Genomic DNA, 13,328 nt, shown 5'->3' on the forward strand with positions numbered 1-13,328 from the left:
TATTTTAGAATTTTTGTTTCATGTTTGATTAATTAGGAAAAGTATAACATTAAATATCGGTTAGTAGCAGTGCAATGCAATTTCATTTTAAAAACTTACCCAGGTGATTGGTTCATAGTTTTAACTCAGTTAAAAAAAAATTAAGACGGCTCTTCAAGTCAGTGAGGATCAATAATTTGGAATAACATTCTCACCAAGGAAAAACATTTTTTTTTTTTGACTTAGAGTATATCTGTGACCTACCTTGGGGAGGAGGGATTCTAGTTTCTATGGTTTGCCTTAGGGGAGAATGAGGCTGAGAGACAGGAGAGCAGGAGAAGGTCAGAGGAAAACTTTGCTTTTGAGGCTGCTTCCAAGGCCTTCACTTTGGGGTATCACTTTCTGGGCCCCAACAGTACCATGCCTGAACATTTTATCAGGTAACTGAAAACTGTAAAACTCAGTACAGTAGATATGAATAAAACTGAAATGAAATTCTAAACTGAAAGATTCAAAAACCAAAACTGAAAAACCAGTGGATGGCTTTAACTGCAAATTAGACACAGGTGAAATAACTCAAAGATAGGTGAGAAGAAATCATCTAAAATGCAGCAAAAATAAAAAAAAAAAATCTAGAATACAGAGGAGAGGATAAAATAATAAAAGTTACAGTGAGAGAATCTAACATGTGTTTAGACCTCAAGAAGAACTAGGAAAGAATACAAAGAAGAATCAATATATAAAAGAGATATGCAGGAAAATTTTTTAGAATTGATAGATGACACAGTTCCACAAATTCAAGAAACCTAATGAATTCTGAGGATTTTTAAAAAAAATTTTCGGGCCGGCCCGGTGGCGCACTGCTACAGTGCACAGCTTGGGAGCGCGGCGGCGCTCCCGCCGAGGTTTCAGATCCCACATACAGACCGGTTCCCGCTCACTGGCTGAGCGATGTGCAGGCGCAACATCGAGGGTTGCGATCCCGTTGCCAGTCCCGGTCTGGTATGGGCGCGACACTGAGGGTTGCGATCCATTGCCAGTCACGAAAAAAGACAAAAAGGAAAAAAAAAATTTTTTTTCAACTAAATATGTCATATGAAGATATACCTGAAGGACAAAGTCTTTCAGTTGGCTAGAGAAAAATGATAGATACCTTTTAACAAGCTGTAGACTGATACCTGACTTCTTAAAAATTATACGGTGATCTTCTACATATTGACAGAAGATGATACTTAGTCTACAATTCTTATAGACAAAGAAAATATCCTTCAAGAGTGAGACATTTTTAGACAAATGAACAAGTAAGCCTTGCCACCACGCTAAAAGGAATTCTAAAGTGTGTGTGTGTGTGTGTGTGTGTGTGTGTGCGCGCGCATATTTACACATACGTACTTAATGCAGTCCTAATCAAAATCCTCCCCAAAAATGTGTAGCTGAATCTAAATTTCATATGGAAATTCAAAGGTCTGTCATCACTTCTGTTCAACATTGTACTGGAGGCTCTAACCAGGACAATTAGACAAGAAGAGGAAGTAAAAGGCATGCAGATTGGAATGAAAGAAGTAAAACTATCTCTATTTGCAGATCACAATCTTTTATATAGAAATTCCTTAAGGAATCCACACCAATATAAAGTTTTAGCTAATAAACAATTTCAGCAAGGTTGCAAGATACAAGATCAGCATAAGAAATCAATTGCATATGTGTACACTAGCAATGAACAATCCAAAAATGAAATAAAGAAAACAATTTCATTTATAATACCATCAAAAAGATAAGCCACTTAGAAATAATTTAACAAAAGAAGTATAAGACATGGACAGTAAAAACTTCACAATAGCAATTAAAGAAATTAAGGCATAAATAAATGGACCAGCATCTCATGTTCATGGATTGGAAGACTTTATATTGTTAAGATGGCAGTACTTTTCAAATTGATCTACACATTTACCACAACTGCTATCACAATCCCAACTGTTTTTTTGCAGAAAGCAACAAGCTGTTCCTAAGATTTGTATGAAAACACAGAGTCCAAAGTAGCCACACACAAAAAGAATATTGAAAAAGAAGATAAAAGCTTAAAGATTCACACATTTTGACTTCAAAGCCTACTGTAAAGCTATAGCCATTAAGACAGTGTGGTACTGGCATAAAGATAGATATATAGATCAATGGAATAGAATTGAGAGTACACAGATAAGCCCATGTGTTTATAGTCAGTTGATTTTCTACAAGGATGCAAATAAAATTCAATGGTGAAAGAATGGTCTTTTCACAAATATGTTGGGACAACGGGATATGCACATGTAAAGAAAAAAAAATGAAGTTGGACCCCAACTTCATGTCATACACAAAAGTTGACTCGAATCAAACACCTCAATGTAAGCTGAAGTTATAAAACCCGTAGAAGAAAGCATGGATTTAAATCTTTGTGACCTTGGATTAGGCAATGGTTTCTCAGATATGATACCTCATTTTCAAGCAACCAGAGAAAAACGTGGATAAATTGGAATTTATCAAATTAAAAAATTTGTGCTTCAAAGAACACTATCAAGAAAATGAAAAGACAATCCAAAGAATGGGATGAAATATTTGCAACTCATATATCTGATATCTAGTAGGGTCTAGTATCTAGAATATATAAAGAACTCTTACAATTCAGTAATAAAAAGACAAATAGCCCAATTTTAAAATAGGCAAAGGGATCGAACAGACATTTCTCCAAAGAAAATATACAAATGACCAATAAGCGTGTGGAAAGATGCTCAGCATTATTTGTCGATAGGGAAATGCAAATCAAAACTACAATGAGATACCATTTTACACTTACTAGAATGACTGTAATCAAGAAGACACACAATAACAAATATTGGCAAGGATGTAGAGAAATTGGAACCCTCATACATTGCTGGTGGGAATGCAGTATGTTGCAATCCCTTTGGAAAGCTGTCTGAATTCTCCTCAAAAAGTAACCATATGACCCAGCAGTTCTGTTCACAGGCATATACCCAAGAGAGGTGAAAAATGTATATTCACACAAAAACTTGTATATATATTCACAGTAGCATTTTTCATAATAGCCCAAAAGTGGAAACAACCCAAATGTCCATCCACTGATTAATGGATAAGCAAAATGTGGTTGGTTCATAAAATGATATATTATTCAACCATAAAGAAGGATGTAGTACTGATACATGCTATAACATGGATGAACCTTGACAACAGTATTCTCAGTGAAAAAAGCCACTGCTAAAAGCCACATATTGTATGAATTTATTTATATGAAATGTTCAGAATAGGAAAGCTTATAGAGACAGAGAGTAGATAAGTCGTTGCCAAGGATTGGGAAGAGTGAAAATGGAAAGTGATTGCTAATAGGCATGGAGTTTCTTTCGGAGTGATGCAATGCCCTGGAATTAGCTAGTGGTGATGGTTGCACAGCCTTATGAATAAACTAAAAATCACTGAATTGTTCACTTTCAAGGGGCAAATTTTATGGTATGTGAATAATTTTTTTTTAAAAAGATGAGTGAAGAGGGAATCTGGGATCAGCCTTTAAAGAATTTAAGACTTTTGCAGTGATCTAGGTGTTAGCTAATCAGGGTCTGGATTACGAGATGAGTGAAGAGGGAATCTGGGATCAGCATTTAAAGAATTTAAGACTTTTGCAGTGATCTAGGTGTTAGCTAATCAGGGTCTGGATTACGAAGGGGAAGGAAACAATGAATTCCTAAGATCTTTTAAAGGTAAATTTTGATCTGTTTGGTAAATGCAAGATAAATGGAGAGAAAGAAAGAGAGCAGCATATCTACAACTTTTGGAGAGTGAAATAGAATATTGAATAAATTCTTCATTTTTCTTTACTACATTTTTCTTCTGAGCCTAAGCATAGTATTTTTTTTTAATAAGAAGTGTGGAATAAAACTAAATCAAATCTATATATTTAAATTTAAATCTATATATTTGAAGTTAAATATCTTTAAGTTAATTTATCTTTAATTTTTTACACACTTAAGAGCAACTTTTACTGATATGTAACTTGGTATCAGTGTGCCCATTATTCATTTCAACAAATAATTACTAGCCCCTTTTTTGCACACGTTCTGTATGTACTAATATAGGATATTTATTAATGTGCATTGTGTTTTTGCATGTTTGAAAAAGTATCTAAAAATTAGTAAAACCATCGTAATAAAAGAAAAATATGTAGTAATTATATAGCAAAATATTTAAATATTTCAGTTATATTATCACTCAATCTGATAATTATATTTTGATGCTATCATGTGTAGTAGGATTTTGTATTGATAAAAGTTTTGTATTTTGAGTTACTCTTTCACTTACCAAATCTGTTCAGTTGGAGAGTTGTCCTCAGGAAAGGCCTCAAGGAGTCTTGCACAGCATATCCCTGGCCCTGGTGGCATTGAAGGTGTAAAAGGGGCAGCATCTGGAGTCGTTGGCGAATTGGCACGAGCCAGGTTGGCACTAGATGAAAGAGGGCAGAAACTTGGTGACCTGGAAGAAAGAACTGCAGCTATGTTATCAAGTGCAGATTCATTTTCTAAACATGCTCATGAGGTATGTCTGCCAAACAAATATTAAATTAAAAAACCTTACGTAAAGCAAGTGTGAAACTTACTGTATTTTTATAGCTATTATATTTCTACGTGCAAGTTTTCATAATCCTTTCTACAATTGCAAATTCTTGATTTTTGCCACCAGAGGGAACTGTTTCAAGAATATGCCTCAGTCGCATTTGTTCTGTAATGAAGTTTATAAATTTTGAAAGAACCTGCTCTCGTTCAGGCTCTTTGTAAACAATGCCAGCAGCTTTGCAGCTATTTCTTAGGGAATGCAATAACAATGCTAATTTGCCTTAACACCTCAGAATCTACTACCACTTGTCCTTGAAGGAAAATAATTTGCCTCTTTTATTCTCCCAGGTAGATCTATATAACAATTGGCAAACATTTTGATGCAAATAAACAATACTAAGTGTGTCTTTAGATTAGCTCATTTGCAGGAGTGGTGAGATGCATTTTGCAACAAGTTCATCTTGATGGACCTAGGAAGTCCTAGTGGAGCTCAGAAACAAATGCTGTCAAGTAGGGACCCCTAACTGGCCTTTTTACAAATATGCTTTGTTGACCAACATAGTGTTGTTAAACTGAATTTAAAAGTTTTTAGTGAAATACACATTTTCCATTTTGTCACACAGGTCTGCCACTCCTCGATGCTTTGCACTGGGTTACCTCACACATTTAGTCTGTAGGCTGGCCCTTGAAGACATTTTGAGTTTGTTTTCTGAAGAAACCATATCAAGGTTATTTTTATACTTGAGTGCCCAATGTATAGTAATTGAACTCCTTCAAATTTTTCAATCAAAAGTCATCTCTTCCTTGCTCAAGAATGCTGAAACATACAATGCATGAAAGAGGTAGCTTGACCTGGGAGGTACTTGTCCAAGGCTTCAAAGAGATTCAGAGATTCTTTGTGGGTACTTATACTATGCCCACGGGAACCTCAGGTACAGGCTAATGGCCCTCAGTGTAGGGCAAGGTTTTTGTTGTCAACCCTGTACCTGACTCTGTGATCTCTAAGGCTCATAGCATTTCAGTCAATTTCAGAATATATCCACACTCTAAATAGCTGGCAAAGAGCTCAATCTTGAACTGATAACTTTTCCCTTCTACCAAATGTTGTTTTTGAGCGATGTTTGAGAGTGTAAGGAAGAAAGTACATTGAAGTTATTGTCATGGGTTCTTGAATCAGAATAACTGGGCTCAAAAACTAGTTTCATCATTATGTTACCTTGGTTTCTTCATTTATAAAGTTGGGAGAAAAATAATGCCTAACCCAAGAATTGTTGTAAGGATCAAATGAAATCAATTAGAGAAAGTGTGTCTGTCACTCAGTGCCTGGCTCAAAGTTGGTGCTCATAAGATTGAGATGGCAGTAGTAACAAGAGTTTTGAACCTTTCATTCTTCAAACATTATTTTTAGTTTAAATTAGTTTGAATTTGTAGGTTATTAGCTTAGGTCACCAAATTATGTCACATCTCTAAGAAATTTGAGGACCTTCTAGGCTAATTCTTAATGGGTATAGTCTTTTTTCCTCTAGGTGGAAAAGTTCTTACTTATTGCTTTCAATAAATTGATTTGAAGTAAGCAATATCATAACACTACAGAATGTTTCAAAATGATAAAATGTTTTGGAAAAATATAAAAACCAGTATAATTTATAAATATTGTTGTTCTGGCATTTTAAAAGCCTGCTTTTCTTGTTTTCTCACCTTCAGATGATGTTGAAATACAAAGATAAGAAGTGGTACCAGTTCTGACAACCAGAATCTAATAAGCCCAACTTCAGCCAGAAGGAAAAAGTTTTTCATTTTTATTTCATTGATTCATTTAGGAAAGTTAACATTAAAGGAACGTTCATCACTGAATACTGTTCTTTCCTAGTACAATCATGCACTGTTGTTCCTCAGTCATGTGGCTTTAACTGAGGAGTGTTCACACAAACTCAAACTGATGTTTATGGTGTGTGCTGGCTATGAGTTGACGGTTTGGGAACTTAGCAGATCACACATGACAGATGAAGAAACAAAGGGGGATGTTGAGGAGACATGGCAGGGGCTATTCCTGGATCATTCCTGTATTAAACTTTCTCATATGCCAAAAGATTTTGTGCTGTTGTATCTGCCATCAGTGTTTGACCAGTTTGGGGAAGAGGCAATAAGTCAGAGTCCTGAAGCTAAAATAGTTATATTTATGTCATTGGACTGGATTATAAACAGCTGCATTGGACTTTCCTTTCCCTTAAACTGACTGGTCATCAGTATCATTAGTGAAAAAGAAACAAACTGTTTGTTACCATATCTTTAGACAGATAAGCTGAATGGTGGGCTTTAAATAATAAAAACATACACAGAGTTGACTTGTGTATGGGCTACTCTTGGATTCCTGTTATTATATATTTGTGTTTAGTTCATATTTTGTGAAAAGCAAAACAAGGCGATACATCACTTTTCATTGAAAAGAAAAGTGTACAGCATGACTGAATTGCGCATCATTCTGGGAGTTTCCATGTAGTGGCTATGCAGTGTGGAAAGTGAGAAGAACCTCCATTGTGGTGAGGAGAATACTTCACTGTCCTTTGTCCTTGTTCTCATTAATTCAGCTAAAGGTGGATTTGACCAAAAATAGTTACTGTTTAAATTTGTAGAAATGTTGAAATTGGCTAAGTTTTTAATTTTGCTTGAATTTTTATAAAATGTTTAACCAAATGTACCTTTGCATTATTTAATTAAAGTTGCTAAAAAAAAATGTTTCATTATTTCAGTAAAATGCTCAGCTCCCTTTTAAAAATGCCCTTTATTTGCTAATGGTTCTAATACACTCAGGTGATGAGCCAATTAAATCTTAGTGCACATGCTATTGCATGGAAAATCACAAGCATCTGTTGTCAGTAATTATCTATATAAGAGTCTAGTCTGACGACCTACAAAATATTTTCTGTAGAAATATACTGTAAATCTGTACATATCCTTTCAAGGCTTTAAAAAGCACAAAGGAAAGGAAAATATGTACATTTTGGTAACTAAATTATTTCTGTATTGGAGTATAATACAAATTGAGGCTAGCAATGGACAATGAATGATTGGTTTCAAGAAATAGCATTAAAGACAGGAAAGAAACCACTTGGTAGATCGGGAAGTAAGCAATCTCATCATTCAGGCTAATCTGACATTATCATCAACTGTTGTTAAAGCAACAAAGAAAGTAAAATAGAAGCATTAAAATTAATGTTAATGAATTTAAATATTGTCTTCTATAAAAAAATATTTCAAATCATTTTCTTTTTTCATTAAGAGATAATCAGAGCACAAATTGATAACAAACATGATAGTTGTTTTTCTATTCCGTATCATCTTTAAAGGTATATGTAGAAGATCTTAACTTCACATAGTCTGTTATGCATCTTTTTCTCTTCTCTTCACTAATAAAGCTTTTATGTTTACATTTTATAACACGCACTACAGGATACAAAAGTTTACATCAAAGTTTACTTTAAATATCATTGGGTAGGGACTAAATATATGTGACAGAGATAATTGATCAAGCCAAAAGAAATATTTTAAAAATAAAATAATTTTCAAAAGTTTTTGAAATTGTAGAAAGTAACAATGAATAATATATTTCTGTTTAGTTAATATCAGCTGTCTGATGAACATTCAGCAGTTTAAGAATTGTTTATTTAGTATTACATATTATCCGATAAACCCTTGTTCCATGATGTGTCACAGGAAGTATTAGGTCCTTTCTTAAGGGTACAGTTTGTGCATGTCATCAATAGAATCAACAGTTCTGGATTTAAGGAAGTTAAGAAGCATTAAGTAAATTAACACACTGGTTTATCCCCTATCCATGTGGGCAGGTCATATTAGCTCCATTTATCTAATTTGCTGTGTTATTTTGTGATGTTTGTATATCACCTTTTTTATTTTACTGTCATTTTTCCTGTTGTATATAAAATTAATCAATCTTCTAATTATTTTCTAATAGAAAAGTAGATACATTTACCTGAGATGGATTTTTAAAGAGAATATTAAATTGATGTTTTGAATTATTTTACGTCACTTTAAAATTAATCTGCAAATTATGTACAACAAACTAGAGACTCATTTAAGATTAAAAAGGATAAAGTATTTTTGAGTATAGGAAATAAGCTTCTCAGAGTTATACCTGATTTAGTCTGTAGATAAGAGACAGTCTGTAGTAATAACTAACCCAGGGAATTTATTGTAACTTGAGAGATAAAATCTCTATTTTTTTCTTTTTAAATACAAAAAGTAATAGTCACCAGCAAGCCAATATTTCAGGAAAACTAACCAAAAAATATATATATATATATCAAAATAGAAGATATCAGAAAAATGAAAGATTTTTGTGTGCTTTCAACATTGTTTGGTCACATTTGTCCTTGACTCTAAAATCACTGAAGTATTCACTGATTAGCAGTTTGTCAGTAGGAAGTAGTTTCTTTATATGTATCACATATCTAGTTCATTTCACTTTTTCGAACTAAATCCATATATATTTGCTTAGAAAGTTTTTTGAAATCTTATATTCTGTACATTACCTCCATCTGGCATTTTGCATCACCCTAACACCCTTGGTTTGCATTTCAGTTGTTCAAACTGTTATCAGAAAATGGTTATAGATTGAACTGAGCTATTACTAACTTACTAATTTGATTTTTTTATGGATATGAAAAAATGCTGCTACTTGTCTGTTATTATATGTAAGTATATTACAATTTAATTAAGTATAGTGCTTTAAAGAAAGAAGCATTTCTTTTGCTTAGAATTTCTTAATTGTAGGTTCCTCTGAAGTTATTTCATGTAGATATGTGTTTTAAACAAGTCTGAAAGTGTTACATACTTTTAGGTTACAGAGGGTGCTGGGAAAACAGCTGAGGAAAGGAAGAATATGGGGAAGACACCACGAAGTTTAAAGTTTTACCTTGAGTTCTATATTCCATATATGTTTTGCTTAAGGCATATTGCTCATGTGACATTAGAGAAGCTATATCCAAAGGTAAATTTTTTGTCGCAAAAATTTATTTTACATTTTAACTTTTGGGATTTTGTTTATTTCTGCAAAATAAAGAGCACTGAACTTTAAACTTGAATTTTTTCTGCACTTTTTGGGTAATGAAAACTTTTTATTATCATCTAATTCACATTTCTCAGTTTAAATCAAGTGATACATGTGTATAAAATATACCAAAATCATGAATATGCTGCTAGCTGCACCTTAAACAAACTGATCAATTTTAAAACCATTAATAGGGTTTATATAGTTTTCAGAGATTAAAAAAATAGTAAAATTATTTGCTGTATGTTTCAGTGTTCTTGGTCTTAAATTACTGCAACACTTTCAGATTTGTTTTAAGATCATACAGTAACGTTATATTTATACATACTGCTAGAGAATATACTTTTAGTTTTACAATGGAATTTTTATAAATGTACTCTTTAATTTTAAAAATGGTGAACTTGTTAATTTTAAGTCAAAGTACTTAAAGAGTATGTATATTATCCATACAAAAAGTTATGTTTTACGCTTATAATAAGAAATATTGGTATCTCATATCGAGATACAATTAATTTTAAAAAATCATGCATCATTTAAAAGTCTTCACACATGACAGGAAAGATACCATTACTATGGTTTAAAACATAAAACAAAACCCTCTATTGAGCATTTTAAACAATCATTTTATTTTGGGGGAAAATGCCCAAAACGATAATTGCAAGGTCTTTCTCAATAGTTACAGCTTACTGTTGGATGCCTACCTTAACTATTGTTTTAAAATATAGATATATATAGATATATATTTAAAATAGTTTTCCAGGTATTTTCTTCTACCTTTTTTAAAAATAAATTTCCAAAAATGAAAACAGAGTTTATGTATTTTTGTCAATGAAGGTTTTTATTTTGTAGTTTATAGAATTTGTTCCTTCTCAGTTTGATACTTGATCAATATTCCTAGACTTTTAAATCTGTATTTACTTTGAAAAAGAACACTCCTTTATCTTAAATGTCATTTTCTTTTTTGTTTTTTTCGCTTTTAGGGTGTTTGTTCCCTTGGATTGAGATTTATGTCCACAGACTTCTTTTTTTTTTCATTTGAAAATGAATGTGAAGATACTGTTTACAGCTTTTGTTAGTTGCACTTTTCATCGCTCTGATCAATTTCTTGTTAAGTGCTATGGGGATTATTTTTCCTGTTAATATTAATGATCTTACTACTGCCTCAGAAATTTTAAAGGTTTTGTGGACAGAAAACAGTTGTTGCAACCAAAAAGAAAATGGGGGTGGGGAACTTTAGCTTACCTTTCTCAGCTGAATTAAATGATTTTAATAACTTCCCAATTACCAGGGTTATAACACTGCTTTCTTCAGTTATTAATACAGTCTTAAATTATAACACACAATTCATTTACAAATTGAGTACGGTAGACCAGGGCTACATGTAAGTGCTCTCTTTATTTTACTCTTTACATCAGAAAAATCATGAATGTCAGTCTTGCCAGTATTTTGCTATGAAGCTCATAGTTTAAATTAAAATTTTATAATGTATGAGATGTAAATAAATCAGTATTAATTTATTGTAGGTCATTTGACTCGGGCATTTAAAATGGATATGGGTTAAAGGCAATGGAATCCTATTTATTTGGGAGTTTTTTTTCTTTGATACTTTTGCTGTTTTGTGTTGTCTAAACTTTGCTTCAACGAAAGGCAATGAAAGAACTTGAAAATAGATTCAACATATCAATAGAAAGCAATATAAGGAGGATAATTCATGTTTTAGTTTTTTAATTATTATTATTATTTTGTAAATAAACAGTACTGTGATACTTTAGGTGTGACCTCTGCTCAACATGGTAGAACTAGAAAAATATTTTGCTTTCTAGTTATACTATTGGTTCATTGTAAATGCATTACCAAAAGACAATATGAAGAAGAGCAAGATTAAGTTTTTCTAACATTGTCCACTTCTGGGGCAAGCATGCTTGGTATAGAATTGTAGCTTGTGTATACCTTAAATTGTACATGCAGGTGTTTTTCAGTTGCTGCACTTTATTTATTTATTTTTTTTTAAATCTTGCTCAGTCCCAGTAACTATCTCAAAGGTAATTGCTGGAATATGCATTTGAAATAGTTTAAAAACAAACAAACAAACTCCTGTGTACTGTTTCATTAAAAAAAAAAAAAAAAAAGATTGCAAACACTAAAAATGTGTTAAACTTTGTAGTTATTTTGCGTTCCTGTACTTTACAAACTGTCATCCACAGCAAAAGGTTTAAAATTAGGTAATGAAATATTTTTGTAAATAAATACCATTAAGCTGGTATTTTAAAAAATGTATTATAAATTAATGTTTCTGGAAAATGTTCATATATATATGTATATGAATGTCTCTTTATGCTGAAGGGCTCTGATTGGGCAAAATAAAATACTCTAATCTCTCCTCAAACTAAATAAGCCCTTTTTTTGTAAAATTTGTTTTAATTTTTTTCTGAATTGTGGAATTAACCCATTAGTTTAACCTAAAAATAATTGATAAAATAAATATCCACTTTTACAAAAGGAAAGTCAATTTAATCAGGTAATTCAAGTAAGACTATATGTTTTTTTAACTATTTGGAATTTTTGGTAAAAGTCACCTAACACTGTGTTGAGTTTGTGGAGAATAAAAGAAATAGGAACTAGATCTAGATGCATGCTTCTCCACCTTTAATGTGTACACAAGTCACCTGAAGATCTTGTTAAGATGCAGATTTTGCTGCAGTGCATATGAGATGGGGCCTGATTTTGCATTTCAGAAAGTCAAGTTAATCAGGTAATTCAAGTAAGACTATATGTTTTTTTAACTATTTGGAATTTTTGGTAAAAGTCACCTAACCCTGTGTTGAGTTTGTGGAGAATAAAAGAAATAGGAACTAGATCTAGATGCATGCTTCTCCACCTTTAATGTGTACACAAGTCACCTGAGGATCTTGTTAAGATGCAGATTTTGCTGCAGTGCATATGAGATGGGGCCTGATTTTGCATTTCTAACAAGCTCCAGGCTAATACACATGCTTCTGGTTTGTGGAACATACTTTCTAACAAGCTCCAGGCTAATACACATGCTTCTGGTTTGTGGAACATACTTTGAGTAGCAACGATATGGACAATTTCCATAAATTGGCATTTTGCTAGAAGATATTGTCAGTATCAGTCTCCAACTACTTATTCCAATAATGAACATCACTTTAGTGGAGCTAGAATAATGTAGCTCAAAGAATATCAAAGAGTTGGCATTTTGCTAGAAGATATTGTCAGTATCAGTCTCCAACTACTTGTTCCAATAATGAACATCACTTTAGTGGAGCTAGAATAATGTAGCTCAAAGAATATCAAAGAGTACGTATTTATTGTTGTTTCCCTTGCATTTTAGAATAAAGAATATAATAGTTATTTTATTAAATTGAGGGTTTATTTGACTTTGAAATATATAAATTCTTACTTTGATGCACATCTGTTCCACATGGTGGCAGTCATGTCTCACCTTATTGCATGAGCTTTTACCAAGAAGTGCTTTGTAGTACAATTGTACAGGGGAAGACTTTAGGCTTTGCAAAGGTTAATTTTCATGATAGATACTTTATATCTAGATAACTATTAAACATTCATAGCTATGGAATAGACAAAATATCTTCCTAAGTTATTCATAATTAAGTGGTGTACATCATTTGGTAGAGTGATCTGGCTTATTATCAAAAGAAATTTTA

The 13,328-nt window shown here is 32.5% G+C and overlaps 1 protein-coding gene across 2 annotated transcripts in view; it reads left to right on the plus strand.

The window, feature by feature from the left end:
- The window catches only part of STXBP5 (syntaxin binding protein 5 (tomosyn)), a 185,207-nt gene extending 173,179 nt beyond the window's left edge, over positions 1-12,028 (plus strand). Inside the window, exons 25-26 of one of the 2 annotated variants that reach the window (XM_008574988.1) lie at positions 4,337-4,557; positions 6,279-12,028. In XM_008574988.1, coding sequence (XP_008573210.1) covers positions 4,337-4,557; positions 6,279-6,320 — 263 coding nt within the window. In that variant the 3' untranslated portion in view covers positions 6,321-12,028. The remainder of the gene's footprint in view (positions 1-4,336; positions 4,558-6,278) is intronic. The other variant, XM_008574989.1, reaches the window with a different exon arrangement.
- Positions 12,029-13,328: the final 1,300 nt, after the last annotated feature.

This window comes from Galeopterus variegatus, unplaced genomic scaffold (genome assembly GCF_000696425.1).
Source record: "Galeopterus variegatus unplaced genomic scaffold, G_variegatus-3.0.2 Scaffold1126, whole genome shotgun sequence".
Classification (NCBI taxonomy): Eukaryota; Metazoa; Chordata; class Mammalia; order Dermoptera; family Cynocephalidae; genus Galeopterus; species Galeopterus variegatus.